Consider the following 26888-nt stretch of genomic DNA (forward strand, 5'->3'; position numbering starts at 1 on the left):
GTGCACCAGATTGTTCCTTTTATTTCCGCGATTTGGGTTCGTTAGGCCTGGAGTGACGTTTTGTGCCCTCGGCTTGTTAAGCTTCGAGCCAAATTTATCCTCCCGGCACCGCTCTCCTCTCCCCTCATTTTCATTTCTCCGACGTCAATTGACTTGCTAAGCCGCCTCCAGATTCACCTCTGCCCGTCTAACATCTGCTCTGCTTCCATCTCCAAACCACCTGAGGGCAACGTCCTAGCACGAACGGCCTCGGCATACTCTTCCCTTTCCACCTACGTTCTTCTTCCAGCCCTTTCATCCAATATGGCAGAGTCAAACGGAAACGGGGCTTCGGCAGTTGGTCACGAGTCCATCAATACTGATATCATCACCCTCACAAGGTTCTTGACTGAAGAACAGACGAAACACCCGGAAGCCACCGGGGATTTCACGTATGTGGCCCTCTCTCGTGCATTGTTCTCCCCGACAGGAAACGTTAGTCTAACCCCGTAACTCTCACCGTGTAGCCTCCTCTGCCATGCCCTCCAATTCTCTTTCAAATCCATCGCATACTATATCCGACGTGCTAGCTTGATCAACCTCACCGGTCTCGCTGGCTCCTCCAACACCACCGGTGACGACCAGAAGAAGCTCGATGTCATCGGAAACGACCTTTTCGTTGCCTCCATGCGGGGGTCTGGTAAATGCCGTATCCTGGTCTCTGAGGAAGAGGACGAGGCTATTTTATTTAATGAATGCAAGGGCGCTCGATACGCCGTCGTTTGCGACCCTATCGACGGATCTTCAAATCTTGACGCTGGTGTTTCCGTCGGTACAATCTTTGGCATCTTCCAGCTACCAGAGGAAGTCCTCAGTGAGAACTACACCGTCTCTGCAAAGGATATTCTACTCCCCGGAACTGAGCTTGTCGCCTCCGGATTTACCATGTACGGTGCCTCCGCGCAGCTCGTCATCACCATGAAGGGTGGCACGGTCAACGGCTTCACCCTCGAAAACTCCCTTGGCGAATTCATCCTGACACACCCTAACATGCGCCTTCCTGCGAAGCGTGCCATCTACAGTGTCAACGAAGGAAACTCAATGTACTGGGAAGAGTGGGTCAAGGCGTACTTCCACGAGCTCAAATTCCCAGCGAACGGCGGCAAGCCATACAGCTCCCGTTACATCGGCAGCATGGTCGCTGATGCCTACAGAACCCTTCTCTACGGAGGTATCTTTGCCTATCCCGCGGACTCCAAGAGTCCCAAGGGAAAACTTCGCATTTTGTACGAGTGCGCCCCGATGGCTATGGTTTTCGAGAACGCTGGAGGCCAGGCTGTCAACTCAAGCATGCAACGACTCCTCGAGGTCGTTCCTGAATCTATCCACGATCGAAGCGGTATCTTCCTGGGCAGCTTCGACGAAGTTCAGAAGGTTATTGATACTCACAAGAAATTTGTCAACTAAACCGCGATATAAATACCTCGGCGCCTTTATCCTCTTAATGTGGATCATTTCCTTGCTGATAGCCAGCTTCTCCTTTTCAGACCACACATGATAGCAACACCGCACATAACCATACTCACGTGCATTGGATCCTGGGACTCTTTTAACAATAGGATGAAGGCTGCTCATACCCAACCCCGACAACTTACCTGTCAAATTAATGGCCAGCAATTGGATATATGTGTATATATGATGAATGAAAAGATTGGACCTAAAATATGAATGAAACAGAATATATGATTAAACTCCAGGCTCGAGGTAGCTACCCTCGGTTTTGTTTTCAATCGTTTGAAGAACTCCTTGTGCTGTCTTAAATTACTTCTTAACCATATCCAAACTCAAACATCAAACTCTCTAATAATAATTTTATCTATTTATTTATTTTTTTTCTTTTTGCTTATTTGGCTCACCTCCCCATATGCCGCACAGCAGTCATTAGTCCTCCTCAGTTCCCATTTGCAGACATGAATCAAGCTCCTTAAGACCATCCCTTCGAGGTTCACCCTCAACCATCCCTTATTGGTATACTGCCAAGTCACCCATCTCATCCATTTTTACAATCAATCCTCGACTCATCACAACGGATGATAATCCGATCCGCACCAAGTGCGAAATCTGAGCGGCTATTAGGAGTGCAGTAAATGCTTACGGTCTTCCCCAAACAGAAAGAGGACAAACGGGGAGGAACACCACCCCGTCACGCCTCAAGATTAGTCCAAGTGGTCTCCGCAATTCTCCCTGAAAAGATAACTGATAGGTGGGCGGGACCGTGGGAATGGAGGTGGAGAGAGAAATACGCACCATGTTCCCCTTGCAGAACCCAGCACAGCAAGTGCTGCCTTCGGTTCGGTACCAGGAATAGGATCGGAAGACAAAGGGAACGGCCATGACTCCCCTATTCTAGAGTGAGAAAAGAAATAACATGATAGCGATGAGGGCAGTGGTTGAACTATCTGGAGGCATACTCTTCCGCCTAGAGTTTGGATGATTTTTATGTTAGCTTTGAGGATCACACCCCACAAATTCCCTCTTTTTCCAGCCTCGGAGGACAATAAGGGCATGGAGGTACTGACATAAGTTGCATGCTGCCCACGGAAGTTCGGTCGTTCCCAGAGATCGACGCGATCCGCTAGGGCGCCGGAGAGAGAAGCCAATGAGGCAATGAGGATGGAGAGTTTCATGCTGAAGACCCAAAAAATGCTCTGATTCCTGGTTGAACTTGATGTTCAGAATGATGAAAGAGACGAGTGAGAGCGCGTTAATTTGAGTGCGTTAATTTGCAAGTGAGGTGAATAGCGCTCTGAAGCAGGTGATCATCCCTGGCTTTATATCTAGTCTCATGACTGGGTGTTGAAATGTGGCAGAAATCCAAAAGTGCGGGTGGGATAAGACAAGTCGCAAAGCTTTCATCAGGAACTCATCTCTCCGGGAACTTTCTGCTCTATATTGTCCTTTGTATAGATGGATTGTATGTGTCCCACTGCGGCATTTAAAACTGACCGTTTAAAGGTTTGAACATATGCAGTTCTCCAGAGCAAACGGAGATCTCACGACATATTCAAATTGCTTAGCCAGTAAGGAAGAGAAGGAAAATGTCGCAACATCACGTTAACCCCGTCAAAGTGTGGCGGATGTGGGCAATGTCCAGGAGTTTAATGGGTAGGTGCTGCAGCTCGCAGAAGAGCAAGGAAGATCGCAAAAAGGTCCCCAGTGGTGCCAGAGGGTAAAAAGAGCATCAAATTCCTTTGCCTAGATAATTCAGTCTGGGTTTAACAACCTCTGGATGTTGCTTGTGCAGAAATCGCAACCACGTGATCCTGGTTTTGAACACCCAAACTGTAAGAGAGAGAGAGGGAGGGAGAGGGAGTTACAAGGTTGCTGTGATCTACACTCACTGCATAGGGTTCAGCCGTGACTCCGCAGAGCGGCACCTGGCCCATACTTGAATGGAAATGTGCAGCTTGTTTGCTAACATGTCTCTTGGCTATAGGCCTCTACTAGAACTGTTGGTACAGTACGTGCCACACATTTATATGTCTTTGCATAACACAGCACGATTGCAGGCGCTGAACATGTTGCCAATCTGGCCCTGGTGTCTCCATGAGGGTGGTTAACTGTATCTTTATACATATTCCACTGCTTGATTGACCCGGACCCCGTTTATTGATTCCGCTCAAACGCAGAGCCTTCCGATGCCGATTGTGCAGGGTTTCGGATACGTGCTTCGAATCTTTGGATTAGAAAAGCGGTTCTATAAAATCTCGTACTATAAAGAAAACAATGATGGAACTTCAAAATGCGGAAAAGCCAATCGCTACCGGCCGCAAAATCCACCATCAACCTGCAGAATTGTCAGCGGACTGAATCAGAATATATACCTTAAGGAATGCAGCATACCGTTAAAACCTCTCCGGTAACATAATCGCTTGCTTTACTCGCCAGAAACATCACTGGTCCTTTCAAGTCCTCTGGATCTCCCCACCGTTTAGCGGGAATCCGTTCAATGATACTCTTATACATCGGGGAATCCGGGTTCCCATGCAAATCCCGGTTCAGATCCGTGGCAATGTATCTTACCAAATCTGTCAGCATTTGCTTCCCGATGAACTCCAGATATTCCAGAGCGATTGCCATAAATGTGGAAAAGAACGTGCTCACCCCGGCGCAATCGCATTAACACAAATCCCCTTGCTCGCCCACTCGTTGCTCAGGGCCTTTGTCAACTGTCCTACACCCCCCTTACTTGCCGAATACGCAGGAATCCTCACACTTCCAAAGAATGTCATAAGACTTGCGACGTTGATTATCTTTCCCTTTATTCCATTCTCGATCCAATATTTGCCAATATCCCTACAGAGCGCAAACGTGGCACTCAAATTAACTTGTATAATCTCATCAAATACGTCTTGCGGGAACGTATCAGAGTCATGGCGTTTCAAAATACCAGCCGCGTTAACAAGGATATCGATCTTATGGTCAGTGGTAACACGCGGGATGAGCTGCGCCACTGATGATTTGTCCCCGAGATTGCACGTGTAGCTTGTGCACTTTCTTCCAAGTTTTCGGACGGCTTCAATGGTAGGGATGTCGGGAGAGGAACCCTGATAGAAAAGTACTCCGTTAGGTGGTCTTGGACAACAAGCTGATTGCACGTACCGTGGCGCACTTTGACAACGACGATATCTGCTCCCGCTTCGGCCAGGGCAATTGCCATTGCCTGTCCGATTCCCCTGGTGGCCCCGGTCACCACAGCTGTCTTTCCCGTTAGATCAAATGCTGATGCCATTGTGTCAGGTTGATTGGTTAGACAAAGGATCGAGCAAACAATTCGATTGTAATGCGTTATATTGTACTCCGGACTTCGTAGTCAACAATGGCCGCGGGGTAGCATGAGGCCCACCGGGTGAACTAGTTGGATAAGCGTAAGCTTGTGAGATGATTTCGGGCCGAGACATATTGAGCATCGGCATTTAATTGCCGGATTGTTTGTTGCCACCAATATCACATCGACGGCTATACTGCAGCGTGAGGGTGAGGGACAGGCCCTTTAAGCAATTAGCTTGGAAATTATATTGTACAGTCCAGAGTACAACTTGAGAATACTCGAAAGAGAAGTCTAGAATAAAAAGAGAGCGTCCCAAAAGAAACTCTATGGTATAAGGATCAGTCCCATAGAGATAAACAGAGTACATATCAAATCAGTCGACAGGGTCCTCTTCTAGCAATATCTTGAAACTAAAGGGAGTGAAAGGAATTCCATCACCCATGAAATGTTTGCTCATCGCTTCGACCCAATGCAACCTGAGGGAATGCAACATCGCACTAGTTCCTTCCATGACACAAAGCACAGCAACAGTTAGGGTGAACCACATATAAAACGTAACAATAGTAAGAATCACTCGAACGGTACTGGACTCAGAAGTGAATGCGTTGTTGAGAGTCATCGTCCAAAGCACGATGGACAGCTGCTGATGGGCAAGGGATAATGCCCATAATCGGAGATAGGATGCGGTATGAGAAACGCAGTTAAGACAAAATTCTATAATATTATGCATTAGAAGAGAACCAACCGTTTTAAAAGGTGGGATGAATTGCTTACCAATGGTGTGAATGATCTGATGAATCATTTCATCCCCAAAGTCGAATTCTTCATGCTCCTCCTCGCCCATATCCTGGGTAATCATTCCGATCCCGTCTGCATCACTGGTCATGCTATGGCGAGCAGAGCCTCGACCGTCCTCTTCGTTTTCATCCAAGGCACTAACTCTCGAGATTTCACCGAGACCTCGATAGCCAAGGGCACGAGCGCGATTGTGCTCCCAGCGGAGATAAAACGGTTTCAGAAACAAGAGTATCGGAACTTGAATTACTGCCAGGAGTAGGAGGATTACTTGGACCGCTCCCTGGCCCTTATAAAGTTGTTCTTCCACCGAGCCGGGGCGGAGAAACATGAAAATAAGCATATTTAGCAAGCTAGGGGGTTGTTGTCCTCGCGCCGGCCAGTCAACCACCCATTTAAAAATAATCGTGAAAGCCAAATAGCCAAAGATCGATTGGAAAAAGATCATCCCCGGGACAAAGTTTCCCCAAATCTCGATCGGCTTTTTGAAGTGTCGGCCATTTAAAAATGACAAACACAACGAATAAGTCATCTGTGCGAGTTAGTTAAAATCAAGCAAGATATGAAAAAGTAGTGTACTTACGTGACTCCAACCAAGTAAAATAGCCAGCTTCATCTTGAAGCTGTTAGAGAAAAGCAAGTTGTTGTCAGCAGCATGCCAACCCCAATCAAGCCCAAACGGATATCTGTAGCTCCCCTTAAGTGTTGCGGTCACAGATTGACCCTCTCGAGTAACCTCTGGCCATTCCCAAGCGCTGGGGAGAATCTCCAATGATCTCGAAAACATATCATTGTATATCAATCCGGTATAAATGGAAAAGACACCCATCAAAAGCATAATATATCGACCATAGAAAGCCATACTTGAGATTTCGTCCAGTTTTGTTTTTGCCAATTTTTTCTCGAACAGAATCAGGGTGACTGCCGCCATTGTCATAAGCAGTCCATGGCCACAGTCACCAAACATGACCGCGAACAAAAATGGAAAGGTGATAATAGTTGGCAGGCCAGGATTGACTTCTCGATACTTAGATATTCCATAGGCATCAATGATGGTTTGGAATCCCTCTGTGAATTTATTTGTCTTGATGTAGGTTGGAGGGGTCTTATTTGTGCGGATCTGATTGACGATTGTTGGAACAGAGAGCCCCGCCCGATCGTTCACATCCTGCAAGGTAGCTTTGATAAGTGGGAGGGAGTTTGTCGGGCACCATGCCTCTGCAATCAGGGTTTTCCTAGCCTGGTCGTAGGAAAACTTGTTCAGAGTGTGGTAAACTCCTTTCTCCTTTTTAACAATGATCATCCAGGCAGCTAGCGAACGAGCGATTTGGGATAGTTCGGCATCTAGTGTAACTTTCGTGTTACGCAAAACACTCTCGACGTCGCCCAGACGAGTATTAACTTCATGAATTTGATCTCTTCGAAGCTCACTGTTCTCATCGACAGAGTAAAGACTTGCCCCGAGTGATTCAGCAATTTTCCTGATTTTTGCAATGATTTCCTTTCCGTGAGCAAAAATCACGAAGACATTCTTCTGGATCTCCTCGTTACTCGATGGATCGATGATCGGTTGTGGGATTTCCGATTGGTTCATGTACAAATTTCCACGCAGGGCCCGCCACAAGATCCGTTCGAAGGCACCGATTCGATCGCGGGGGATAACACCAGAGACAAAACCGATATCCATGACAGAGAACGAGGGCTGATGGTGCATATCATCACCTTGCCGTCTTGGTGGATGCTGATGTTCAACATCTCGCAGGAGCGGAGCTTCGTCATTGTCTAGTGACTGTCGAATCTCGTCGGTGTGTCCATGCGCCTATCACTTGGGGTCAGTTTCGGACGCTCAATCAACATATCGGGAGAGCGTACCCTATCAAAGAAACTGCCAGCTTCTCTCAAAACCCACCGCCACTCTATCAGTTCGACTTCTCGCTTTTTCAGCACCTCATAACTCTCGTTCAGAGAAAAAATCCTTTGTTCCAGGCTTTCGCTTCGTTGCGCGAGTTCGTCGATTTCAGATGCCATCGGGGCAGCCAGAGTATTCGCAAATTCTGAGGATGGCCTCATTTCAATGCCCTCCTTTTCCATTTGGGCGTGGAAGTATCCTAGATATGACCGCTGTAAGCTTCAAGTGCCGTTTAACCCATCAATCCAAGTCGAAGAACATACGGAGTTGCCGCTCGACATTGTCCAGACGCCGTATTTCGCTGGTGAACGTCCTTTGGAAAGCTGTAGTGTCGGCGTTAAGCTATGGAAGGCATCAACTTGTAAGCAATGTAATTAGCTCATACATCGCTGAGAGGAACACTCACATCTCTGAACTGAACCAATCCTACTTCGCCGAGAGCACTGACGACCTCTCTCCCGATTTCATTCGCAATGTACAGTTGGGTCAGGCTCATATCCGCAGAGCGGAGGAGCGTATCTTGAGGGGGACCCATCCTCGCTAGAAGACGTCACCAGCTCAACGGCAGGGCATAGGAGGATGTGAAAGGGGTGACAACAAAGCAAGGTAACAAGAGAATGAAGACAAGTGTAGCTAGGGTACTATAGGGCGATAATCCCTTTGCTGTTGCTGAGGGACGATGTCCGTGATGCTCATACGGAATGCTGGCGGGTATCTCGATGCTTCGTCGACTTCGGTGGTCGTTTGGACTGGTCACGTGAAACCAAAGGCGCAAATGGATCCATCAGCACGGGCTTGAGATTCTGCGACTTCAAACAGCGTGCGGTCAAGAAAACCAAAATTTGAGATTGCTATTAATGAATGATTGGAACCTTACAGACACCCAGATAGATTTCAAGGGTCATAGTATTTACATACAAAGTCTGTTCGGAAGCCCCTGAGCACACATCTTGTTGCTTTTTACATGAGAAACCAGTTGGCACCAACTTAGGTCCAAATAGGATGTGATCCCAATTTATTGTGAACGGAAACTCACCACTATCTGTATGAAATGTTTTGTAATTGATCACTGGTGGTGACCCCCCGGTTCATAATCTCTTCCATATATCTAATGCCCCATTTTCAGCATCACTAAGGAATCTAGTCATTTAACCTGCTCCCAGAGAAACCACTCACCAGATTTTTGTATCAATCAAAGATTGTGCTATGAGTGAGACTCTTTTCATACCTTCACTCATAGATGATGCTAATGCTCTAATATTCCGCCGGGAGCGGTATTATCGAGAGCTCGGGTCGCTTCAGAGTGAGATGCGGAACCGCGGGGCTTCCTGTATACACCCTGCATCCTGGTCTCACTAGTTACTCATATTTAGTTCCGCCCACCATATTATAGTCGCTCCTCTCACTCATACATCCATAGTCAATGCCTATCACTTCAATCCCCCGAGGAAGTATTCAAGTCACAGCGATATCCCATCTTCTCTCAAACAAAGTACATACATCGTTACATACAGGGTACATCCAAAACAATGTCTGTCCTCAGCGTCTCCCTCTCCTCTACCCACTCCTTCTCTAAACCCCCAGTTCCCTCCATCACCCTTCTCCCCAACCTCGGTGTCCAGGGCGACGCCCACGCTGGCACCACCGTGCAACACCTCTCCCGAAAACACATCCAGCCCCCTCCACTCAACCTCCGCCAAGTTCATCTCATCCACGCGGAAGTCCTCTCCCAAGCTTCTGCTTCCACGGACATCCCGCTCAAGCCGGGGCAACTAGGCGAAAACATCACCACCACGGGAATAAACCTGTTGTCCCTCGGTAAGGGGACAAAGCTCCGTTTCGTGGGCGAAGAGAAACCGGATGACCATGATGATGCCCCTGTGGTGATGGTGACTGGGCTGCGCAATCCATGTCCGCAAATTGATAAGTTTCAGGCGGGCCTGAAGGAGAAGTTCGTGGTGCGCGATGCGCAGCGGAAGATTGTTCAGCGCAAAGCGGGGATTATGGGGGTCGTGGAAGTCGGTGGTGAGGTGAAACCGGGTATGAGAATCGTGGTGGAGAAGCCTGCGGTTCATGAACCGTTGGAGTGTGTTTGAGTGGTGATGTAATATCGATGTTTGAAGCGCGTATAGGCAGTTGCGAAACGAGATACCCGGGGGACATTTTTCAGTTATCTACTGATGACATGGTACCAGTACGTATAGAAGGTGGATCAATACATAACCCTGATGCCTCCAGCGTACCTTACTGGTATATAGCAAATTCGGGGAACGAAGTAAAAGGCAACTTTTTGCCGTGAACTCTTGATCCGCTGAGTACATGTTTTCATTGATGAGCGGGATTTTATTGATTATACTATTCGACCCCAAGAAACTTCATATAGATGAACTCGAGACCTTGCAACTGGCTGGGAGTAACTAACGGTCCAGATGTTGGTGACCGGATTCGCCCTAAAAGCATTAAAAAAAATACCTAGAAAGTCGCAAAATGCACATATAGTCCTTTTCAATGTTGAAACCATAAACCTGTCGTAAAAGCATCGTGTGTAATATGGATTTTTAAATCTCAAATCAGCCGGATTGATACATTCATGCAAAATAACTCTTCCACAAAACACCGGCCAAGTCTTCAACTTGATCAGGTTCAAAAGCCTAGATTGGGATAACTTGTGAGCAAGGTGAAAACATACAGTTCAGTGGGAGCTGACGATACTCACCTTCACATCGATATGCCATGTATCTTGTCTCGTCTTCTTGAATTCACTGATGATAGACTTTACGCTCTGGCCGACAATACCCGGGTCACCAGCCGCTTTGGTGCTTAATGTAATCAATACACCGGGCATCCATGGCGGAGGTGGACTAGTATAGGGGAATGCCTGGATCAGTGCACCAAGTCCGAGAACTGCAGCATGTCTTGTGATAACTAAACGAGTATGTTCAGGGGTCGGCGTGCTGGTGCCAGTTGAAGTCGCGGATGAGAATCCAGATGTATAAATGCGCGGCTTTTTGGGCAAAGGATGTTGAATCAGAGATTTAGTGAATCGATCACGAAGTTTCAAAACCATCTCATTTCGAAGAGCAACGGGGGAACAGCGAATCATCCCAGACAATGTCGCAGAAGCACCCGCTCGCACCTCATGCTGCGGGTCCTCAAGCATGTTTGCAACGCAATCAAAAAGCTTTTCACGGTCAACCTTGGAAAGGAGGAACAAACGCCGGAAGTAAATAATTTGCATATTGATCATGACACGCAACCGCTGATGCCACGACTGGGATGTACGACCAATTCGAATAAGAGTATCAACGAACTCCGAGTCTTCTCCAGCGGGGTGTGGAACGTTCGGCAGATGTCTGAATACATGGTATGCCAGTGACTGAAGTTCAGGGTCCTCTTTCACATCCATCATATGCAGAAGCTGTTCAATGAAAAGCTGGGGGAAGAAGGGAAGCAGTTGAGTGCATTCATAAGACGAAAGTGTGCCATCAAGCCAGAGGAGAACAGTCTTGCAACCAGAAGTGTAAGATGAAGGGGTTTGTTGGCCAGGAGTCCTTTCATGACGCCACTTTTCAAGGCGATTGAAGACGCCATAGACCATATTTGAAAACTCTTTGGTGGGTTGATAGGCACGGCTACCAATAGAAGATGCCTCTTTTTGAGACATGATCAGCTTATCGATATCAGGATAAGATTCATGGTATCTTGTGCGGAAGATAGACGCTAATGTCCGGCCAACCGCATCACGTACTCCTTTATATGGATGGTCAAGATGCGAAAGGAAGTCTTCCACTATCGGCTTTTCGAGCTGGAAGTGCCAGCCAGCATCCAAGATACATTGGTGAAGCAAATTGATCTTAGAACTTTCTTTAAACGCTGCGTTGGAGCTCATATCAAGTCGGAAACTGGCGAGCCAATCTATCAAGGGCCAGGCTCTTCGTGGATCTCGACATTGGAAGATCATATGGACAAATTGAGTCCAGTATGATGAGTTTTCCGGAGTTAGTCCGTCCGAGAATATCTTCTGAATGATTGGAAAAGCATATTCCCATACTTTTGTACGTCGCTCCACACTGCTGTCTGCAACTGACCCTATCAACGCCGCCAGGATTTCTGCGGTTGCGCGATGTTGATGTTTGTCGCTACCATCTTCGAAAACAGCAGCGATTTCTTCCTTTATCTCTTCAAATGTCGCTTTTGTGAGATCATCGCGAGTCATAAGTTGAAAAACATAGAGCAGAGTCATCGCGCTGGACATGCGGAACTTATCCGCCGAAACATCCCTTGGCTCTTGCTTCAAATAGCCAAAGAAGGCAGAAAACCACCGGCGGTCAAATAGACTGCCCATACATTTCCGAACATCCCACTCAAGGTCGTCATATTGGAGATCGCGCGTCATATTTGGCTTGTACGCCGGCATCGTCTTATCCCAAACCAGCCAACCAGGGTTTTCATGGTCCACGTAATATTCAGCATCCGGTTTGGCAAAGCTAGCAAGGAAATCTTCAGTCCAATGTGGGTCCTCTCGTTTTGTGGCAACCTGGATCTTCGAAGGATAATACTGCTTTCCCAGGATATAATCTTCATACTTATGGCTGCATGCTGCTCTGACATCAATCATTGTGAAGATGGCAACCATTGTTTGTGAATACATCCCTCTTAAACCGGGGTGGGAATCGATTGCGCCAGACACTATGAGATTGATAAGATTCTCACTTGCCACGTTGTCGAAGCGTAAGCCCATGCCAATAACGATGGCAGCCGTGCGGCTGGCTTTTTTCCAGTGAGACTCCCTTGCCAGATTCACAAGTTCATCTGCCAAATCGGCCTTTTTGCTCTCAATTAAAATGCGCTTCTTTTGGAGGCTTTCTTTCTTCTTCGCAATAAGGTCGTCAACGCTTTCTGCGGGAGCAATGGAACCGATAATATCCTTATCAAGAATAGCCATCCTGTCCGTATCGCGCCCATATTCAATAATTTGGTACAGTGCACTGTTGCAAACCTTCTGTACCGATGGCTTATCGACCGCGCTCGCCTCAATAAACAGCCTGATCAGTGATGGCGTATATTTCCAGTGACGACCTAATGTTTTGGCCAAGCTGCTATAAAGCAGTGAGTACAGAGCCCCTTTTATGCGAGGGTGGTCGTTTTGTTTTATGGCAGTCTGCAAGGCTTGAATAAGTGGCGGGATGATAAGAAGACGTGAGCCCCAAACTGCTTTGAGAGCCGATTCACCAGCGGCCTGTGCATTTCTCCTAATGTCGGTATACAAGGAGACGCTCGACTCTGCTAGGTCCAGCAATAGCGTCTCATCTAGCTTAGATCGTGGCCGAGGAGCTGCATTGTGTCGAAGTCTTTGCCAATGGTATACATTGGCGCGGCGAACAAGGAGGGGACGTGGGTAGTCTTTCCTGACGCCACTCATCTTGTAAGGATAAGCGTCAGCAGATAACAACTTGGTGACCCGGTCAAGTACGTGTGCAGATCTTTCGATCCCGACATCCACAAACCATGAGCGATAGGCGGTATATAGGGGCGAAAAGCATGAAACGTCGTCTTCCTGCTTTTCAACCAAAAACCTATGCACATTATGCAGCACTTGCCCAATTCGCTCCCTAATATCGTGTAGCTTAATACAGAGTGGATCATCATCCGTCAGACTATACCCGGTTGGATAAGTGAAGGTACGTCTAATCGTCGCTTCATCCGAGGTATCAAGGACTGAATCCGGATCGCTCTGTTGAAGAAGCTCACCGGAGTCGTCCGCATCAGCCATATCGACATCGGAATCTGCCGACTTGTTACTGGAGGCAATGCGGTTATTGAACAGTGCGGAGATGCCTGAGATGATCAATCGAAGAAGTATGATATTCCTCGTTACCTCATCGGACCAATCCTTGCCACTCCCATCTCGTTTGATTCTTGAGTTTTCACTAGTCAAGTTCGTGAGTTGTTCCAACGCGTTCTCGCTCTGAGACGTGAATAGTTCCACGGCAAATTCAATTTCTCCCCGTTGTGGAACATGCCATTTAATAGTGAGCTCTTTGGGATCCTGTCTCTGGCCCCATTGCTCTACTTGAATCCCTCGGTCAATAATTGACGGCTCGTACAGCGCATGATCGACGGTACATGTCACAGTAAGGTTCAAGAGAAGGTGATGAATGAAATTCGAGATATGGATCGTTGGGATACCTTTGCATTTCTTTTGCATGTACAGGGCAATGCCGATGAGTTCTTGCTTGTATTTCAAAACTTCACTGCCGACATGTACGACGCACATGCTAAGCATGCTGACATTCCAAACGAGACCACGGTCACGGGGAAGGACGTCAGAACCAGTCGTTCTCGTAGACGCCGCTCCGTTCTCATCAATTTCAGTACGGATCGATCGAATCAACAGTGGTATAAATCGCTTCAGAGCCTTTTCAGGGTTCACCTTGCAAAGTGCATTGCAAATAAATGCCACAGCGTCTCGAGCTTGGTGAATAACATGCTCAGCCACAAAGTCAACAATTTTATGCAGGGCAACGTCATATAATTCTGGAGATAAGGAAGCAAGGAGCGGTGTAAAAGTTGCGGGTAAAGTATTCAGGACATTCTCCTCGGGGGAGCCACTGCGGACTCGCGCTGCATCGGGAAGGTTTTCCAGGAGAGTGAAAACTCTACCAAGGAAGGATATTAAGAACTCTCCGAAACCTGTGGTCGATGATCGCAATATCCTCTCTTCCACTTCGTCACTAAGATCGGTGTCATAGTTCATCTCGACAGCGGCACCTTCTTCTTCCATTCGTTCAAGTTCTCCGGTGATCCATTGCATTGCTAACATATTCCCGTTGACATCCTCCCGTCCTTGGGTAAGGTCTTCAAACGGGATGTTGTAGCATACAGACTGAATGAAAGCCAAGGAATGGAGAGACTTCTCAAGGTCGTTTGCATCGATGCCAGGCAATGCCAGGCCGAGTAAAGTTGTAATGTGGCAACGGAATCCCTTTGTTCGAATCATAATCTTTGATAGGACTTGAAGAGATCGAAGAGAAGACGTAGTCCGGTGGACTTCAACCAAGCCTTGCATAGAGGGATATATCCGCTGCAAAGCTCCTGGAAGTATCAAACCAGGCTCCAAATATGCCAAGCTCTGGAGCGTAGCCAGTGAGAAATTCATGGCGGTTCCGCTCTTCGAGTATATTCCCATAAACGTGACTTCTCGCAGACACAAGACAAAACGGTGTTTAATGGCATCATTCAACTTCCTCTCAGCGGGGACCTGTATTTCACCGTTCCTTTCCCGGTTCCAGCGCATCACAAAGAAATCCGCAAGGTAGTTGATTAGTTGCGAAAGACCTTTCGACCACGCTCCCGCATTTGACGGGTGGAAGAACGTCTCCACTGCTTGTATCAGACCTTCAAGCAGGCTAAGAATTGATTCACTTGCATCCACACAAGCAGGTGAAAGGGACATGACAATTAACCTCGCGATGTGATGGGCAACTGGGTGGCCTCTCGAGTCTCTATCAAGCATAATACCAAGTCCCGCGGACAGATCAACTACAGCACTGTATGAAGAGGTTGCTTGACCCACAGGGATCTCAAGGAGTCTCAAGATTGCTGTGAATATCAGGGAGGTCTGCTCAGAGGTAAGAATACCAAATTCTGAGAATGAAACATAATTGGCGGGTAGCCAATCCCGAGCTAATCGCGACAACAGGTCTAGGAAATTGACGTCAAAGGTCCTGGATCGGTTTACTGTGGACCAAAGGTGGAAGTAAGTGGGGAGATAGTGCTGCGGGTACAGATCCGTTCTGTCTTCTGGGCCGGGTGAAGTGGGTAAAAACAGGTTCATCAAGCCAACCACAACGAATGCTCCCTCCGTGAACGAGGTGGTGAAGTGAGGAAGAAATTCTTCTAACATTGCCGGGATCTCAAGGGGGTCAAAATAAAGTTGTGCAAAGGCACACAGTTTCGTCAACGTTTTTATATTACGTTTTGAACTCGTCGAATGCACCAGTTCTGATTCAGAAGGAAGAACGAACACTTTTATTTCTCGATAGAGGGGTTTCCAGTCCAGCATAACATCCTTGACCGGACGCAAATAGTGCTTTCTCCTACTGCGCATTAGTATCCACGACATATTACGACTTTACGTCCATGGGTGACGTACTTTGTGAGAACCATGAACATGCTAGCAAAGCGCTCCGAAACGGCAGCCTCGACGCCAGGCGCTAGGGTAAGCTCGTAGTAAAGCTTAACAAGCTTCGCTCGCTGCTCCCGGGTTGGGTCGAATTTCAGAGAAAGCCAGGCTCGCAGTTCTCGAGTCCAGTGGACAGCGCCAGGGTTGAAATCGCCAGACTGAACGGCAGTGTACAGATATTTGAGGATCTCATCCAGATTCTGTTGTCGCTGGGCCTCATCTTCAACCTTGTAGGGAAGGTATTTGAAATAGGGGTACGTCCGCGGCCGGCTCCGAGCTTTTTTGGTTGGATCTTCGAGACCATTCATGTTGGACTCGGGCGGTCCGCCGCCGGGCGAGGTAGCGCGAGAGAGCTCGTGAGTGTGGGGTGCGGTAGCGGTCGTCAGGAGAACTGGCAAGCGCTGGTTTGAATGGTCCATTTTCAAACTTTATATAAAAGAGGAGGGAGGAGGAGGGAAGAGAGGTCGGTTAGGTAAACGGACTTCTATGTCAACGATGGGCGGGGATTAGCACGCGACGGGGCTTCGCCTTTTTAATTTCATGGCAGCTCAAGGCGGGATGCCAGAACCGAGCTGCCAGAAGGTGCACTATATGAGCGGGAAGTGCTTACTCTGAGTATGCAACCACCTTTGCGATCGCCCGCAATGGTGTGATGAGGATGCTGTCAATGAGGTCGACTGTGTTCTTGTCCACATTGAAGGGTTGAAAAAAAGGATCAAAGTGAAAGTGATACAGTGTAAACACAAGCTGGTAAGAACAAACGGAGGGATATGGCGAATTTATTTTTTTTTTCTTTTATATTATGATGAAGAACCCTTTCTGATTGATAATCATAACAGCCCAGCGATCATGATAGCCGCCAACCTTTCCTGTAACGTTGCAGGACGTCCGCGCGAGGGATCCGACGTCCAAGCTTCACATTGGAGCTCCGTTGATGTCGACATGCGCCGTCTTGGCAGGTGGCAGTACAAACTGGGAAGCCCAAAAAGCAGCTGACCCACGCGCGCCCCCGGAACATCAGTAACGCCGGCTCTCTCACTGCGTCACCGTCTGCTGCCTGCTCGCAAACGCCGCTAATTGGGTTCAATGGGCGCTGAAAGGGGCAGCAAACGGATGTCCTAGCACTACCTATCTATGGATGCTGGGAAGCAGAGATCGTCTCTCGATCGCGTGAACTGTTTGGCCACAATTCTTTTGCAATGTATGTACTGTTACAAGCCGAAGCGATGATGCAGGTCTAAAGGATCTCAAAACAGCAAAGTATGAAACAGGATCACGCTGGTGGCAAGAAAGAAGCAAACAGCGAGGCTTGAATAACCCCGTACAGCACCATCCCACATAATACATGTCCCGGCTTTGTAAACCGAGACCCCCGGAACCCCGGCTTTCCCTCTCGGAGAAGAGACGACGCCAACCACCAATACCATAAGGGATAGCCAGACGCGATACGGTTGATTATTTGGACATGGTAGCTCGTCAACGCTAGCAGTGCAAGAGTTGCCTGAGGCAGAGCAAGCCGAGCGAGGCAGGCTTGAGTAAGCCCATTTTCAGAATTGACCTTGGGTTGTTCATCGTTGACGTCCGTTGCAATCGATTGGCTTCGTGAGCTCACAGCCCAACCAGAGGAGTAGAATAAGATAAAAAGCATCGGACCTGCGATCAGGAAGAGTGGTATATTCGAGATAGTCCAATATCTTAGAAAGCCAACGTTCCTGTAGTTACAAAGTAAGTACACCTACCGGGGGAGAAAAAAAAAAAAAAAAAAAAAAAAAAAAAAAAAGGGGGGCGAGCTGGGTAAGGTGTACCAGTAATAGCTTTGAACCCAAGTGTATATACTCGGGAACAATCTGACGCACCACTCTCGCGGTGACGCCGACGGCTGACAATAAAGCGAGTACGCAAGGTACTGAGGTCCAACGGCCCCAACCAGGACCATAGCACCTCCGAGTACAACGAACGTAAGCCGGCGCAGCCCAGCTAATTTGACGCTCCGAGCCTGTATGATTTCGACTAATGCCAGGGTTGCATCGTACGCAAAAAGCATCCCGCTCAGGATGCCATTGCTTCGTACGGTCGTAGCGAGTGCGAAGACACACCCAGCAGCAACGAACTTGAGGTCTCTCACCAGGAGAGAGCCGCTTCGGTCATCCTTCAGGGCCTGCACATAAACGTAGAAGCCTAGGAAATTGAGGAATGAGAAAAGAGCTTCGCTATAGGGTGCGGACAGAAAGGCGCCTGCCGGGCAGACAATGTGCAAAGCCGCCGAGAGGAAAGGCAAAGAATTGCCATATTTGTGTCTCTCGCCAAAAATAGCTTTGCTCAAGCCATAGAGCAGCAATACGGATAAGTAGTGGCATATGTGCGAGAGCCCAATGCCTACTAAAGCCAGATGTAAGACTTCACGTGGCGTTCCTGGAGTTCTTGGGGGTCAGCAGGGCGTCCGAATTTCATTGGGACCACGAAGAAAGATCCAACCAGCTGACAAGGCTGACAACAACTTTGTATAGCCGTAGCCCCAAGCCCACTCCTGTTCATAGAGATACCCTCGCTGGGCGACATTCAAAAAATATATCGAATCCCATCTCGCCAATTTCAAGAAACTGGCGGATTGGGACGCAGAGGGAGTGGGTGATAGAATTGTTGTGGACGTATCATATCCTGGGCCGGGGCTGGCCAGCATGACCGCAAGCAACAGGAACTTCCACAGGCAGAACCATAACGTCAATGTCCGCACGGGGTGAGCCGTCATGGCGCGATGCGGCGAGAGAGAACAAACGACGAGCGGGGGGACGACGACGGATTTGGAGTTGCAGGATCCATGGCGGACAGCTCCGTCACCACCAAAGTCAATCACGCTCCTCAAAGCTTCCTGTGCTTAGCGCATGCCAAGCCGCAAGCCGCGCCGTCACTTTAACTAGTTAGGCCCATGACAGATCAGGTATCCTGTGCGCGACGGGCGGGCTGCGTTTCGGGGGCCGAGGACATGTCGGCGACCTTCTGTTGGTCGATGAAACAGTTTACTCATGTTCTCAGCCAGCGAAATTCGAACGGTGCCGAGCAACGCCTCGTATCTCAACGCAGCCGGCTCCCGTATCGGGGAACTTCACAGTATACACATAATGGTCGGAGATAGGGCTAAGAAGTCTACGGAGCAAAGGCTAGCGAGCTAACTGCCAAGTTTTTCAAGTTTTAAAGCACGTCTGGTGAGCTGAAGATTTGGGTTTTGGGGTTCCAAAGATATCGTTTGCTGCTCATGTGCGATCGGTAGGCTGCATGAATGATCCTGCCCCCGTGTGAGCTGTAGAGGACGCCGTGTCTGTTTGGGACGGAGAAATGAGTTCATCCACGGGAGTAACTCGAAACGCCGCTGACGGAGGCGCATTGAACAAATGGGGGGTGCTAAATCGCGCCCAGATCGTGTACAGAGTACTCCGTCGCTTCACGTAAAAATAGCACAGGAATTCTGGAAGCTCCCGTGGGTCTGTTGCACTATTTCTACTCTACTCCGAGATTAAAATATGGGGCCCTGTCATCAAAGATTCAATATCAATCTCGCTTGACGTTCGTGGGGCCCGAAAAAAAAAAAAAAAATATTGATGCCTGGCTTTCCTGTCAAGATCCCCACAGCCAAGTCAAATCAGATCGACGCATTTTTTGGTGTCAAAAATATGAAAAAGACTTCCCGCATGGCATCTGACCTCCCAAGTTCCGAACCTTGGTACAGAGCAGTCGCCGCTGTCATCGGGGGGTCGGGGTTTACAGCTTGGAGATCCAGATCAAGCTCGGGACCTGGAAGAGCAGTAATTCCAGGGCGGGAGGCGACTTGGGCGGGACCGCTGCGGGCTGGGAAGTCGGCATCTTGTTCTCCGAGCGTCACGAGGAGCTGCATCCTCGGCGCCCATCGTCAGCCTTTCACCGGTCCAGAAAAAATGGACTTTTTGAATAATACGTAGTTTTTTTAAGTTGCCGAATTCAAAACCAAGCCAGGCCTGTGAATCGGCGTGTTGGCTTGTTACAAAAAAAAAGAAAAAGAAAAAGAAAGAGAAAGAAAGAAAGAAAGAAAGAAAGAGAGATAGGGACATTGGGATACGGAGTACATATGAATATTTTCATTCCTCATTGCGAAGGGGAAACGGTGTGTGCTGGGCAGCCAGGCCGCCCCAACTCAACCCTAAAGAGTCAGCCGCAACAAGTCAGCCTTACGGGAGTACAGAAGAGTTGGAATTTGAATGAAATACAGGTAGTTTAGCGTATTCACCTTGCACGGCCTCGTTGTGATCGAAGGTACTCCGTATATGGGGTACGGAGTCCCGGGTACCCAGCACCGAGTACGAGAACAAAGCCATATACGGAGTACTCGGTACGGAGTACTCCGTACATAAACTACTTATGTATTCCTTGAAGGAACGCTCACCCGAATACGACATGAAAAACTCACCCGGACAAGCTTAAAGTCCGCCGTAAGAGGGCTTGTTCCTCCGTAAGAGGATGTAAATTCCAGCATTGAGCACGTATGTAGGCCTGCAGACAAATCCATGCAGATGGGCTTTTTTCGCACTAACCAACACCGGATCGGAGGCTCGCTCTGATTTGTTAAGCGGGCAACACAATTCGTGTGTATGTTGCGCTGATGAGCCCGCGGAACATCCATCCTCGTCGATGAAACTCGCCCGCGACGTAATCCCTCCGCCCTCTCCCGCCGAGATACCTCGTAGGACCAGAACCCAAGCAAGGGGGAACTCGAGGACGTGATGGCCTGCGTCCGTCCGATCGCTCTGTGGAACCCACCGGTGGATATGAGAGTTTGGCGCTTCCTCGTTTCGCGCGTTGCTTCGCTTGCCTGCTTGATTGCTTGTCTCTTTCCTTCATCCGCCGACTGCCGGGGTTTTTGAGGGCCCGTTTTCGGTTTCCACAATTCAAGCTCAACCAACCTTCTTGTCGCCTTGATGACTGACTTGACATCGTCCGTTCGCTCACCTTTTCTTCTGTCTGGTTTGCCGTTTGCTTCTCTTCCTCTGTCATCTGTCACGACAAGGCCATTCTCACATTACTATTCTTAAAAACTGGAAAAACTACCCTCTCTGCTTTTTTCCTCGTCTGCGCGCTGTCCCTCGTTTGGTGATCCCTCGTTCCACAGGCTACTTGCCGTGTAACGAAGCCCGCGCCATCTACATCCAGGGTGCACACTGGCTCTTGTCAGCCAAAACTCCACAAACCTGTCAAGAGTGCGAAACACGAGAAGGATCGCCCGCCCGCCTTTCTGCTCTTCTTCAAGAGTCTTCGGTGAAGATTGCCCTAGTTCCCCGTTCTGCTCCCCGACCCGTGCTGTGTTTATTTTATCCCCCCCATAACCCCCCCTTCCAAACCCCGGCGCTATCGTAGGTTGGCATCCCAACGTACTTCCATTCCATATTGCTTCTCGCTATAATAAAAACCCCCTCTCTCTCTCTCTCGCCTGGTTCCTGTCTGTCCACCACGAGGCCCTGAGCCGACTCCAATCTTCAATTACAGACATAACTTCCCTTTGGCACGCATGTGACCGTGAAGCTAAAAGGCACAGCCTTAGCTTCATGGATCCAGCCCAACTGCGCATTCGGCACTGCTGAACTTTTTCGAAGGAGGTGTAGGGGCGTGGCCTGCTGTGTTAGGTATTACAGTTGGGGCCATAAGACAGAAACTTCGCTTCTGGTTACGATGAGAACGCTGCCTCACTCAGCGGCAAAGCGCGGAACAATTACTGGAAAAAGGACTCGCGGGCCGGGTGGTTCCTTGAACATATAACAGAGCTTGACTTGACCTTTGCGCCATGCTAGTCAATCTAGGCCTGACTGCTGACGCTGCTGCAATCCATCGACACGAGTTCTCCGCGCATCAGAGTGGGAGGTCCACCACCCCAACCATTTCGCAAGTTTCTAACTCGATCCTCTCTCTTGGATTTATGCCGTCTGGCGTGCGCAACTTGGTACCGGGCAACGGGGCTTCCAGACCAGCGCCTTCAGGCCGAGCGAGCCCCTCGTCTCCTCTGTCAAGCCCTCTGTCCAGCCCCAGGGACTCAGTTGAAGAGGATTGTGGCCGGACTGGAGACGATTTAGGTAATTGTAGTGAAGCAGACCAGAGCGTCCCGACAAGCCCCAGGAGAAAACATACCAATCGATCCAAAACATCATTTCGCTTCGCCCACCCCCCACCCTCAGGCCATAGACGATTAAGAATTCGACCCCGACTGCTGCTTCAGCTACAGCATGTATCGCAGACTTCCCGTCCTATTTCAGCGCTAGATGTGATCCCTTCTTCACTTTTTGGGACCCGATCCACGAGAAGAGTGTCCAACCCGCATCGAGGAAGGGATCGTATTGGGCCCAACGATCTCCTGATCATCCCCAGCGATTCCTACAGCCCGTTGGATAACGAGCAGAGGAACTCGTTCGATGTACACGGGGAGCTCGTTGCTGTGTTAGGCCAGTCCCGCAAGGAGGGCTCCAAGTCGAAGGGGCTGGTGGATATATGCATTGACCAAGGAGGTCTGTGGGAAGCAACGCCGATTTCGAACAATGTATACGAGTTTACCCACACAGGCGAAAACGGGCTCCGCAAGTGCGTGCGCTGGGTACTGCGTGGGAAAGAAAACCGCAACTCCATGGGCTTGGGCGCTGGAGGTGAACAAGACGGCAAACGCTACATCTTTAGCATGATCGATCCGACCAGCCGTCGACATCCAGTGATAGCATGGATGACCAGGAACGGTATCGACGTGCTCGATCGATATTCACTCACGTCAGGGTCGACTCGCAGTCGATCAGCGAGTATCTCGGCGCCTAGTTCCAATGCCAAGCTCTCTACCCCAGTCTCCGATCGCAATGTGACTGAAACAGAAGACTGGCTTCGCACTCTGATCATCGTGACCGGTATATGGGTTGCACTGCGAGAGGGGTGGTCGAGGTACCCGGCTTCATCGGATATAAGACACACCACACCGCGCTCTCGGAGTACGAACACTCAATCGACCCAATCGCAGCAGCTACGAATGTCAGAATTTGATGGGAACGTCAGTGAAATGGGGATGGCTACGCAGACGGGGTGTCGTCCCAGCTTTCAGTCCGCTAGGGTACGGATGAGGCAGGATAGCCTGCATGTCCACACTGACCCTCCCTTCCCTGCCCATAGACAAGGGTTGAAGAGCATTGATTCAGAAAAGCCCGCGCCACGAAAGGTTTCAAAGGAGCGTCGACGTAAACGACATCGTATCCTTTGCATGGGCAGCGAGACCTCCTCGCCCCCCGATAGCCCTCATCCTCCTGGCATACCTAGTAGAGGGACCCCAGGACGGCCACGGGGCAGGCATCAAGGCTTGCTAGATGCGGGACTAACCGAATATGACGACCAAGATGCCGGCCATCCATCACACGTTAGCCATTCGCCCCGGAAATCAGACTCGGCGAAGAGGCGTAAATGGTGCGGTCTAGCCTTCTGGATTGATTCCGTTGGCACGAAGACGAGAAAGAAAGCACGATAGAAACCTCCGCACTCTGAATGTCTGCGTTATAGCGTCCGTTTTCTCCCCTCTCAACCTCCCACTCCGAGTTATTTGGGCAATTCCTTTTATGTAGCTCGAAGCTCTCTTTTTGACTACACCCGCACCCTAGTGCATGTATGTACATACATACATACGTACATACTCCGTATAGATATACACAACCTATTACCAGTTGAACCTGAAAGGGAAAAAAAAAAAAAAAAAGAAAAGAAAAGTCACAGGAAGTAGGGAGTAACCACGAAGTAAAATAACATTCTCATCTCCCAGTCTTTTGGGCTTGTTGTGTTTAAAAGGGAGGAAGTTGACCGGGGACGAGTCTCTCCCCTCCAATTATTGAGTGAATCGGCAAGCCTCATCCACAGCACAAGTGCATTTTATAGGTGTCTGATTCACCGCCAAGTTCGCACGTCTCCATCGGGAACGCAATATGTAATGACGATGGACAATGTCCGTGTGACGTGCTTTCGCCGAGACGGCTGGAACCGGATGCGAGCTCCGAGGGCTAGTCAGCCTCGACTATTGAGGAAGACTAGGACATCGGCATTGTCCTCCGTAGTTGTGGACTACATACTAGACTCCTTGGGGGGGTTTTTGGGTGTGTTGAGAGAAAGCCTCCAACCGGTTGCTTTGAAGAATATTACTCCCAGCCAAATATCCTCCATGCCGTCTCTCCTTTTTGTATTTTTTTACTTTTTTATTTTCATTCATTTTTTAATTTTTTTAATTTTTATTTTAATTTAACAGCTAATTAATACCTTCTGTAAGACTCGGTTCTGGCTGGCGACAGAAAAGCAAAAGAACGACCGCAAAAAGGGACCGAAAAAGCACGGACACAAGGAGGGGTTTGAAGACGATCAACAGGCCAAGAGTCTGGTCTTAGCGCGGGTTTAGAGTCGCCCAGTCTGCCTCATAGCGAAACCTTAAAAAACTTTAAATTGGAAACAAAAAAAAAAAGAGACTGGAAAAAAAAAAAAAAGGGGGGAGAGAGAGAGAGAGATTGATTGTTGAGTGAGGGAGTGGGAGCGGGCTTCTCGAGAAACTTGGGGGGAGGTTGGGTTGGAGGGTGCGCTGTATGTAGAGGTAACCCTGAGTGAGGTCTTGGTTGACTTGACCACTCCCTCACAAAAACCCCCTGGGCTGGAGACAAAGCCGAAGAGTGAGAAGATTGGCGTTGTATGACTTGGCTGAAACGGGATGGCGAGGGGAGAACGAACGAATAGTTAACTATGGCTGAGATTACTTAATTTTATCGGGGATCGCGCAATTGCTGCTGCTGCGTAGTTGAAGATGAGAGAGAGAGAGAGAGGTTCGGTGGGTGAAATTTCCCTGCCTCAACGTGCTGCTTGCTGCGTCTCAACAGAAAAAAAAGAAGAACTAAAAGAAAAGACATCGCCAAGCGCCGATTTTGTGGGGAGCGCGCGTGGGGCTGGTCGGCTGGCGGGCTGCGAACGAAAAAAAAAAAATAGGGCCCTTCGGTGTCCCTGTGCGCTTTTTCTCGGCCAAGGTAAAATCATCTTCTTCTGCTCTGAAGATTGCCCTTTTTTTCTTTTCTTGCTTTTTCTTCTTTTTTCTCTCCCACATTCTTCTATTTGTGAGTTGTTTAGAAAAAGAAAAAAAAGAAAGAAAAGACAGAAAAAAAAGGCAAAAAACCCCCCTGAATGAAGGCCCCGACCTGTCCACTACCAACCTGCTCGACCCCACGCTGTTCCATGCTTTGAGCTCCCCTCCTTTTACGGAGCACCTTTTTTTTTTTACTTTGCTTCTCCCTCCTGAACCACTCTGCAAACCTTCTGCCTTTTTTTTTTCAGCAAGCCAACTCTTTTTTTCGTCCAACGACGCACTTAGATGACGTTCCTGTGAGTTGTGGCTTTTTTCTTTCCGGTTCCCCGGAGTCCGGCGGCTTTGTTTTCCTCTTCCCCCCTGTGCCAATCCCCATCCATAACTTCGTCCCTTATCGTGTAGTATATCTTGCACGCTTCTGTACCCTCCCGCCCTTTTTCTGTCCCCCCGTGGCCACCAAGACTCCCAAGAGGTCAAGAGGTCGGGGTTACACCTCGATACCCCTGCCTTGCCCCAGCTTTTTTAGTGTTTCGTCACCTATCCCCTTGTAAAGTTGTCATTCTCGGCGACCCTCTTCTTTGATCGTCTGTCCCTCCACCCACACACACACACCCCAAGAAAACCGTATTTCGCGTTAAACGTGGCTTCTACGACGCTTGTGCTTAAGTGTGCATGATCCCGCCATTCTTCTTGAAACCCAAGCCAATCGAGAGATAAGCACGATTTGTTTCCGACTGGGGGGCCCCGAAGAACACGGCTCAAACCCCGTTAACCCCCCTGATATAGGCTTCGCCGGAACGCTACTCTTGCGAAAACACTATATAGAGTGACCTGTCCCCGCCAGCGATCCATCCCTATGTCGACCTCAGGCCCGCTGAACAACAAAGAAAAGGACTACTTCAGAAACATACAAAGAATGGCTACGCCTAAAGTCCAGACGACCGTTCCAGGTACGTTGGGTTGTTGCTATCCCCACGTCTCGTCTCGTCTCATCTCATCTCGTCATTTGTCTCGTCATGACGCAGTTGTCTTTTTTGTTTACATGCTCCCTTCCCATTGTCTTTTTGTTTACATGCTCCCTTCCCTTTCTTAAAGGACCATTGTTGGGCTAACCTGTATCCAAGACGCATACCAGCAAGCTCTCGTCAGAAACAGCGAATGGGCCTCTAAAACTGTCGAGGAGCAACCTCTTCTCTTCCCTAAACTCGCGTCCGGCCAACATCCAGAGATCCTGTGGATTGGATGTGCCGACTCCCGTTGTCCCGAGACGACCGTCCTCGGTCTCCAGCCTGGTGATGTGTTCGTCCACCGCAACATCGCCAACGTCATCCAGTACAACGACCTCAGCTGTGCCAGCGTTCTCGAGTTCGCCGTCATCTACCTGAAGGTTAAGCACATCATCCTCTGCGGCCACACCTCCTGCGGTGGTGTCGCTGCCGCGCTCTCGAACAAGAAACTCGGTCTGCTGGACACCTGGCTCATGCCTCTGCGCAGACTGCGTGAGCAGAACCTGGACCTCTTCAAGAACCTAGATGCCAAAGAGGCCGCCGTGAAACTGGCGGAGATCAATGTGCACAATGGGCTGCGTGTCCTGAAAGAGAACAGCGCTGTGCTGGACGCTATTCAGGAGCGCGGGCTGAAGCTTCATGGTCTCATATATGATGTCGGAAGCGGAAAGTTGCGCGAGCTTGACACCGAGGAGCCGATGGAGGTGATCGCCAGACGGTTAACGGCATTTAGAACTGTCGCTGGTGAGATGAAATGAAGTGGGACGTACATCATAGAAATCTTATTGGGACGGGGTGTTTCCGGGTCTAGTCAACTTTTTTTCTTCTTTTTTTTCTTTTTTTCTTTTTTGGGATGAAATGTTTTTATCTGCTCTCGCTAGATCTAGAGGATCCAGGCCATCGCTCGGCTCCGTGGGATTTCGGGCCGAAGAGATTTTTAGAGAATGTCTTTTTTTTTGGGGGGTTGGGGGGTGTTTACCTTTTTAAATTGCGACGCAGATAAGGCATGAACTTATCTTCCCAGTTTTAACTAGGGATTTGGACAGTTTTGCAGTCAAAGAATAGAAGTCTGCAGTTCAGCGTTCGCA

General features: G+C 49.0%; 11 protein-coding genes across 11 annotated transcripts; 5 read left to right on the forward strand and 6 right to left on the reverse strand.

The window, feature by feature from the left end:
- Window positions 1-140: 140 nt before the first annotated feature.
- CIMG_01546 (fructose-1,6-bisphosphatase) lies at window positions 141-1866 on the forward strand. The gene is made up of 2 exons (XM_001247774.2): window positions 141-431; window positions 507-1866. The coding sequence occupies exons 1-2, from the start codon at window positions 304-306 to the stop codon at window positions 1444-1446; spliced, it is 1068 nt and encodes a 355-aa protein (XP_001247775.1). The 5' UTR covers window positions 141-303; the 3' UTR covers window positions 1447-1866.
- Window positions 1867-1881: 15 nt separating this feature from the next.
- CIMG_10772 (uncharacterized protein) lies at window positions 1882-3030 on the reverse strand. Its single transcript, XM_012358893.1, has 4 exons — window positions 2559-3030; window positions 2451-2458; window positions 2287-2380; window positions 1882-2137 (listed from the first exon to the last, which is right to left on the reverse strand). The coding sequence occupies exons 1-4, from the start codon at window positions 2664-2666 to the stop codon at window positions 2030-2032; spliced, it is 318 nt and encodes a 105-aa protein (XP_012214316.1). The 5' UTR covers window positions 2667-3030; the 3' UTR covers window positions 1882-2029.
- CIMG_10771 (uncharacterized protein) lies at window positions 2960-3896 on the forward strand. Its single transcript, XM_012358892.1, has 3 exons — window positions 2960-3208; window positions 3284-3359; window positions 3476-3896. The coding sequence occupies exons 1-3, from the start codon at window positions 3078-3080 to the stop codon at window positions 3530-3532; spliced, it is 264 nt and encodes an 87-aa protein (XP_012214315.1). The 5' UTR covers window positions 2960-3077; the 3' UTR covers window positions 3533-3896.
- CIMG_01545 (2-deoxy-D-gluconate 3-dehydrogenase) lies at window positions 3466-4874 on the reverse strand. Its single transcript, XM_001247773.2, has 4 exons — window positions 4652-4874; window positions 4144-4586; window positions 3883-4057; window positions 3466-3826 (listed from the first exon to the last, which is right to left on the reverse strand). Exons 1-4 carry the CDS (start codon window positions 4769-4771, stop codon window positions 3800-3802), a joined length of 765 nt encoding a protein of 254 aa, XP_001247774.1. The 5' UTR covers window positions 4772-4874; the 3' UTR covers window positions 3466-3799.
- A 163-nt stretch (window positions 4875-5037) lies between these two features.
- Window positions 5038-8202, reverse strand: CIMG_01544 (vacuolar ATP synthase subunit). Its single transcript, XM_001247772.2, has 6 exons — window positions 7921-8202; window positions 7778-7856; window positions 7478-7713; window positions 6189-7424; window positions 5585-6137; window positions 5038-5524 (listed from the first exon to the last, which is right to left on the reverse strand). Exons 1-6 carry the CDS (start codon window positions 8047-8049, stop codon window positions 5184-5186), a joined length of 2574 nt encoding a protein of 857 aa, XP_001247773.1. The 5' UTR covers window positions 8050-8202; the 3' UTR covers window positions 5038-5183.
- Window positions 8203-8890: 688 nt separating this feature from the next.
- CIMG_01543 (MOSC domain-containing protein) lies at window positions 8891-9821 on the forward strand. Its single transcript, XM_001247771.2, has one exon. The coding sequence runs from the start codon at window positions 9044-9046 to the stop codon at window positions 9608-9610; it is 567 nt and encodes a 188-aa protein (XP_001247772.2). The 5' UTR covers window positions 8891-9043; the 3' UTR covers window positions 9611-9821.
- A 177-nt stretch (window positions 9822-9998) lies between these two features.
- CIMG_01542 (proteasome activator subunit 4) lies at window positions 9999-16619 on the reverse strand. The gene is made up of 4 exons (XM_001247770.2): window positions 16310-16619; window positions 15670-16183; window positions 10231-15613; window positions 9999-10165 (listed from the first exon to the last, which is right to left on the reverse strand). Exons 2-4 carry the CDS (start codon window positions 16116-16118, stop codon window positions 10103-10105), a joined length of 5895 nt encoding a protein of 1964 aa, XP_001247771.1. The 5' UTR covers window positions 16119-16183; window positions 16310-16619; the 3' UTR covers window positions 9999-10102.
- A 353-nt stretch (window positions 16620-16972) lies between these two features.
- CIMG_01541 (GPI mannosyltransferase 2) lies at window positions 16973-18510 on the reverse strand (the record flags this gene model as incomplete). The annotated part of the gene is made up of 3 exons (XM_001247769.2): window positions 18175-18510; window positions 17505-18111; window positions 16973-17411 (listed from the first exon to the last, which is right to left on the reverse strand). The coding sequence occupies exons 1-3, from the start codon at window positions 18446-18448 to the stop codon at window positions 16973-16975; spliced, it is 1320 nt and encodes a 439-aa protein (XP_001247770.1). The 5' UTR covers window positions 18449-18510.
- A 1122-nt stretch (window positions 18511-19632) lies between these two features.
- Window positions 19633-21106, reverse strand: CIMG_10770 (uncharacterized protein). The gene is made up of 2 exons (XM_012358891.1): window positions 20138-21106; window positions 19633-19870 (listed from the first exon to the last, which is right to left on the reverse strand). Exon 1 carries the CDS (start codon window positions 20719-20721, stop codon window positions 20293-20295), a length of 429 nt encoding a protein of 142 aa, XP_012214314.1. The 5' UTR covers window positions 20722-21106; the 3' UTR covers window positions 19633-19870; window positions 20138-20292.
- Window positions 21107-21165: 59 nt separating this feature from the next.
- CIMG_01539 (uncharacterized protein) lies at window positions 21166-23526 on the forward strand. The gene has a single exon (XM_001247767.2). It carries the CDS (start codon window positions 21506-21508, stop codon window positions 23210-23212), a length of 1707 nt encoding a protein of 568 aa, XP_001247768.1. The 5' UTR covers window positions 21166-21505; the 3' UTR covers window positions 23213-23526.
- Window positions 23527-24767: 1241 nt separating this feature from the next.
- CIMG_01537 (carbonic anhydrase) lies at window positions 24768-26888 on the forward strand. Its single transcript, XM_001247765.2, has 3 exons — window positions 24768-25089; window positions 25580-25743; window positions 25918-26888. Exons 1-3 carry the CDS (start codon window positions 25079-25081, stop codon window positions 26556-26558), a joined length of 816 nt encoding a protein of 271 aa, XP_001247766.1. The 5' UTR covers window positions 24768-25078; the 3' UTR covers window positions 26559-26888.

This window comes from Coccidioides immitis (genome assembly GCF_000149335.2).
Source record: "Coccidioides immitis RS genomic scaffold supercont3.1, whole genome shotgun sequence".
In the NCBI taxonomy this organism is placed as follows: domain Eukaryota; kingdom Fungi; phylum Ascomycota; class Eurotiomycetes; order Onygenales; family Onygenaceae; genus Coccidioides; species Coccidioides immitis.

Coding starts and splice junctions, on each gene's coding strand:
- CIMG_01546 (XM_001247774.2), top strand. CDS start 304: ATGGCAGAGTCAAACGGAAACGGGGCTTCGGCAGTTGGTCACGAGTCC. Junction 432..506: donor GAAGCCACCGGGGATTTCAC/GTATGTGGCCCT, acceptor CTCACCGTGTAG/CCTCCTCTGCCATGCCCTCC.
- CIMG_10772 (XM_012358893.1), bottom strand. CDS start 2,666: ATGAAACTCTCCATCCTCATTGCCTCATTGGCTTCTCTCTCCGGCGCC. Junction 2,138..2,286: donor GGTTCTGCAAGGGGAACATG/GTGCGTATTTCT, acceptor TGTTTGGGGAAG/ACCGTAAGCATTTACTGCAC.
- CIMG_10771 (XM_012358892.1), top strand. CDS start 3,078: ATGTCGCAACATCACGTTAACCCCGTCAAAGTGTGGCGGATGTGGGCA. Junction 3,209..3,283: donor GTCCCCAGTGGTGCCAGAGG/GTAAAAAGAGCA, acceptor TTGCTTGTGCAG/AAATCGCAACCACGTGATCC. Junction 3,360..3,475: donor GAGGGAGAGGGAGTTACAAG/GTTGCTGTGATC, acceptor TCTTGGCTATAG/GCCTCTACTAGAACTGTTGG.
- CIMG_01545 (XM_001247773.2), bottom strand. CDS start 4,771: ATGGCATCAGCATTTGATCTAACGGGAAAGACAGCTGTGGTGACCGGG. Junction 4,587..4,651: donor CAGATATCGTCGTTGTCAAA/GTGCGCCACGGT, acceptor CTTTTCTATCAG/GGTTCCTCTCCCGACATCCC. Junction 4,058..4,143: donor GTTAATGCGATTGCGCCGGG/GTGAGCACGTTC, acceptor AGATTTGGTAAG/ATACATTGCCACGGATCTGA.
- CIMG_01544 (XM_001247772.2), bottom strand. CDS start 8,049: ATGGGTCCCCCTCAAGATACGCTCCTCCGCTCTGCGGATATGAGCCTG. Junction 7,425..7,477: donor CTGGCAGTTTCTTTGATAGG/GTACGCTCTCCC, acceptor CCCAAGTGATAG/GCGCATGGACACACCGACGA. Junction 6,138..6,188: donor TTTTACTTGGTTGGAGTCAC/GTAAGTACACTA, acceptor TAACTCGCACAG/ATGACTTATTCGTTGTGTTT.
- CIMG_01543 (XM_001247771.2), top strand. CDS start 9,044: ATGTCTGTCCTCAGCGTCTCCCTCTCCTCTACCCACTCCTTCTCTAAA.
- CIMG_01542 (XM_001247770.2), bottom strand. CDS start 16,118: ATGGACCATTCAAACCAGCGCTTGCCAGTTCTCCTGACGACCGCTACC. Junction 15,614..15,669: donor ATGTTCATGGTTCTCACAAA/GTACGTCACCCA, acceptor AATGCGCAGTAG/GAGAAAGCACTATTTGCGTC. Junction 10,166..10,230: donor CATGGCATATCGATGTGAAG/GTGAGTATCGTC, acceptor ATCCCAATCTAG/GCTTTTGAACCTGATCAAGT.
- CIMG_10770 (XM_012358891.1), bottom strand. CDS start 20,721: ATGACAGAGGAAGAGAAGCAAACGGCAAACCAGACAGAAGAAAAGGTG.
- CIMG_01539 (XM_001247767.2), top strand. CDS start 21,506: ATGCTAGTCAATCTAGGCCTGACTGCTGACGCTGCTGCAATCCATCGA.
- CIMG_01537 (XM_001247765.2), top strand. Junction 25,744..25,917: donor AGTCCAGACGACCGTTCCAG/GTACGTTGGGTT, acceptor CCTGTATCCAAG/ACGCATACCAGCAAGCTCTC.